The following is a 3,312-nucleotide window of genomic DNA, read 5'->3' as shown; positions in this document are numbered from 1 at the left end:
GTCACCAACATTTTAACGTTAGACATATAATTTTAACAGCCTCTGTAAACTAATATCCTTGCTTGCTCTAGGCTGCCGTTTTCTCTGACACTTTCAATCAAAATTAGAAATTAGAAACTGAGATAACTAATAGTGCTGCCTGTTGTGCAGTTAGTTTCCAAAACACGTTATTCATGGTTACATACAATTTTAGACTCATGTGGGCCAAAGCCTAGCATAGCCTGTAACGTTATTAGGACGGACACATTTTATGAGTGAGCTTGACTTTAAGTGACTTACAGGTTTCTTTGAAAAATACTTTCTTATATCCAGGTTCTTTTTGCTGCCATCCTCCTCTCCTCCTTGCAGGTCCTCACAGCGCAGGCTTGCCGCTGCTAAAACTAAACAGAGCTCCCTGAAAGGCACAGCCAATCACATTGGCCATATTTGTCACATAAGTTAGGACTCCAGTAGCGAACGTAATTTAAATCTTTCTGCACCGCTGGGTGAATGAGACGTTAACAGATCTTTTTTTTTTTTTCTTTCTATCGGGTTTGTTTTTCTTTACTCGAAGAGATCAAATTATTGGTGGGGACAATTCAATAATCGCTGGATATTGGTGGGGACATGTCCCTTCTGTCCATTCCAAATTTACGCCCTTGGTTCCAATCAAACATCTGTGAAAGGATCGCTCTCTCTCAGGAGCTCAGTGAGCTCCAGTGTGGTACTATGACAGGATGACACTTTTGTAAAAAGTCCAGTTGAGACATTTCCTTGATACCAAATATTCCACAGTCAGCTGTCCGTGGTGTTATATCAGCGTGCACTGGAGAGCAGTGGTTACAGACTTAAAATCTTGTTAGGATGCCAAAATGGTTAAGGCAGGAATGCTTTTCCTGTTGGACCTCAGCTCAGCATCTAATACCACTGACCACAATATTTTACTACAGAAAACATATTGCAGCTAGGTATTGGCTGCCCCTCCCTGAGTCTTGTTCTGTACATTGCTTGAAGATGTTTCATCTCTCATCCGAGAATCTTCTTCTCTTCTAAGGTCAAATGGTGGAGAGTCCCAGATTTAAGCCTTATGGGAGTGTCCCCCAAGAAGGTCATGAACCCCCTGTTGATCCTCTACCTAATCACATGAGCCAAGGTGAGAAAACGGGTGTGGGTCACAATCAGCCAAGGCTTTGGGTGAACCCACTGTGAAACCTGGCCCCACCCTATCATGTGATTTCCTGAGGTCAAATGGCCCAGGATGGGTCTTCTCTATCCAGAATGGACAACTTAACGAAGTCCAACTTAAAAAAGTCCAGACACGTTTCTTTCCAAGCTCCTTACACAATCACATGAATATTTGTTTGATCTAAAATCCACTTTGATGGTGTATCATGGCCAAAATTTCAAAACTGTTGTTGTCGTTTAAATACGTGTGGAGCCTGACTGTATGTTGTGAAACAGAAAAAAGTAACTTGAAAGTTAGCAGAACTTGTTTGCTCTTGATTTTAAAATGCTATGCCAGGTGGCAGCATTTAACTAAATACAGTAATTAGGATTGCAGGATTGTGGGTTCAAACCTTCCTGGGGTGTTGGCTCTCCCTGTGCCCAGTGGCTTTTCCTCCTCAGCTAGAATTTATTATAAGAACAACGAGCAGGCAGATCATTGATTCTGCTTCACCTGCAAAGGCTTCAAAGCTCTTCTTGTCCCCCGCTTGTAAAGACTATGAATTGCAGCTTATTAAGGATGAGTAGACTCAACTTTAGCCATCAACACTTACCATCTGTTATATCTGCTAAGCTCATGTACCCCCATTATTTTAAATGACACAATTACCTCAATTTGTATCACACATTATGTTTGATCCTTTATTGCACACAGATATGCATTGTAGGCTAATTTTGGAAGGTATAAAACTTTAGTGCTGACTCTTCTAGAGAACAACAGGGCTATGAATTCTGGTGTTAGGGAATGTGCAAAAAGGTGCAGAAAAAGAAACACGAGTCGAACATAGGGTCTAAAGTCTCCACCTGCTGACCAATCATGTTAACATTCTGGATTTAACACACGCAATAAAAGTGTTTACTGCCTGAGTGTAGCAGCATTTTATCTCTGAGTCCGAGAGACAGAGGTCCATGGCACCATGTAAAACTAATCTGAAATTCTAAATGTTTAATGATAAATTGTGAAAAGTGATAATTTGAGCATTTTTGGCTTCTCTCTCATAAAACCCCCCCAACTGTAACCACAGTGAATGGGTTTATTTGGATTTGATTTTTTGCTCAATAAATTGTATTTATCTTAGTTTAAGTTGTTCAGCAAGATCTACTTGACTCTTCCCCTCCTCCTGTTCTGCCCAGCAACATTTATATGATTTGTTTAATAATGAGGAAGTTGTCATGTATCACAGTAACTTTTAATACTAAAGACGAGCGAAACAAGGCAAAAGACTGAGAAGTACAGATTGAACATGTTCCTTAAAATTATAATTATTTTGTCTACAGCAGCCTGCGTCGCAGCTGAAAGTAGGTATCATTATTCCCCCATTACTGGTTCATCCGTAAACTTTCATCTTGTAAGCTGTATTTATGATTTATTTGTTTGTAATTTAGAGTATTTTAACACTGTGGTTTTAACTGTGTTGTCACTTGATCCTAGGAAGTCATACACTTTGTTACACCTATGGATGCTTTGACTCAAGTGATACTCAGATCTGTGCAGCATTCGATGGTGATGAAGTATACTATGCAGACTTTAAAAAAGATGAGCTGATTTGGGAGAGCAAAATTCACACAAGTTTCCGTCGACCCGACGCCTACGAATTTGCACTATTCTGTCGAAGTCTATGCAGAAATGAGATCCACAGCTGGAAGCCAGACAAGTCTGTAATAAAGAAGAAAGGTCAGTGAAACTCAAACTCTTATATTTCCTGTTCATATTTCACTGTTTATGGTGTGACTTTTTAGTACAGATTAGGTTTCTTTTTTCAAAAGCCAGAAAGTTGAATTTAAGTTAATCATGTGTTCATTTAATTTAGAACCACCAGAATTCATCATCTACCCCAGAGATGAAGTGATAACAGGGGAAGATAATACCCTCATCTGCCTCATCAACCACTTCTTTCCTCCTTCGATCAACATTAAGTGGACCAAGAATGATGTAGAAGTAACAGTGGAAGACCCTTTCATCAAAACTTTGTCCAATCCTGATGGGACCGCTTATGTTTTGTCCTACCTCAACTTTGTGCCAGAGAAAGGAGACATCTACAGTTGCACTGTGGAACATGAAGCGCTGAAGGAGCCTCAGACCAGGTTTTGGGGTGAGAACAAAGAAGC

General features: G+C 40.0%; 1 protein-coding gene across 1 annotated transcript in view; it reads left to right on the top strand.

The window, feature by feature from the left end:
- The first annotated feature begins 2,376 nt into the window (after positions 1–2,376).
- LOC109195039 (H-2 class II histocompatibility antigen, A-F alpha chain) overlaps positions 2,377–3,312 on the top strand; it is a 1,678-nt gene continuing 742 nt past the window's right edge. Inside the window, exons 1-3 of the mRNA XM_019346452.2 lie at positions 2,377–2,502; positions 2,636–2,878; positions 3,015–3,296. Coding sequence (XP_019201997.1) covers positions 2,448–2,502; positions 2,636–2,878; positions 3,015–3,296 — 580 coding nt within the window. The 5' untranslated portion in view covers positions 2,377–2,447. The remainder of the gene's footprint in view (positions 2,503–2,635; positions 2,879–3,014; positions 3,297–3,312) is intronic.

This window comes from Oreochromis niloticus, linkage group LG17 (assembly GCF_001858045.2).
Source record: "Oreochromis niloticus isolate F11D_XX linkage group LG17, O_niloticus_UMD_NMBU, whole genome shotgun sequence".
NCBI classification, from domain to species: domain Eukaryota; kingdom Metazoa; phylum Chordata; class Actinopteri; order Cichliformes; family Cichlidae; genus Oreochromis; species Oreochromis niloticus.
This window is presented reverse-complemented; position numbering and strand designations above follow the sequence as displayed.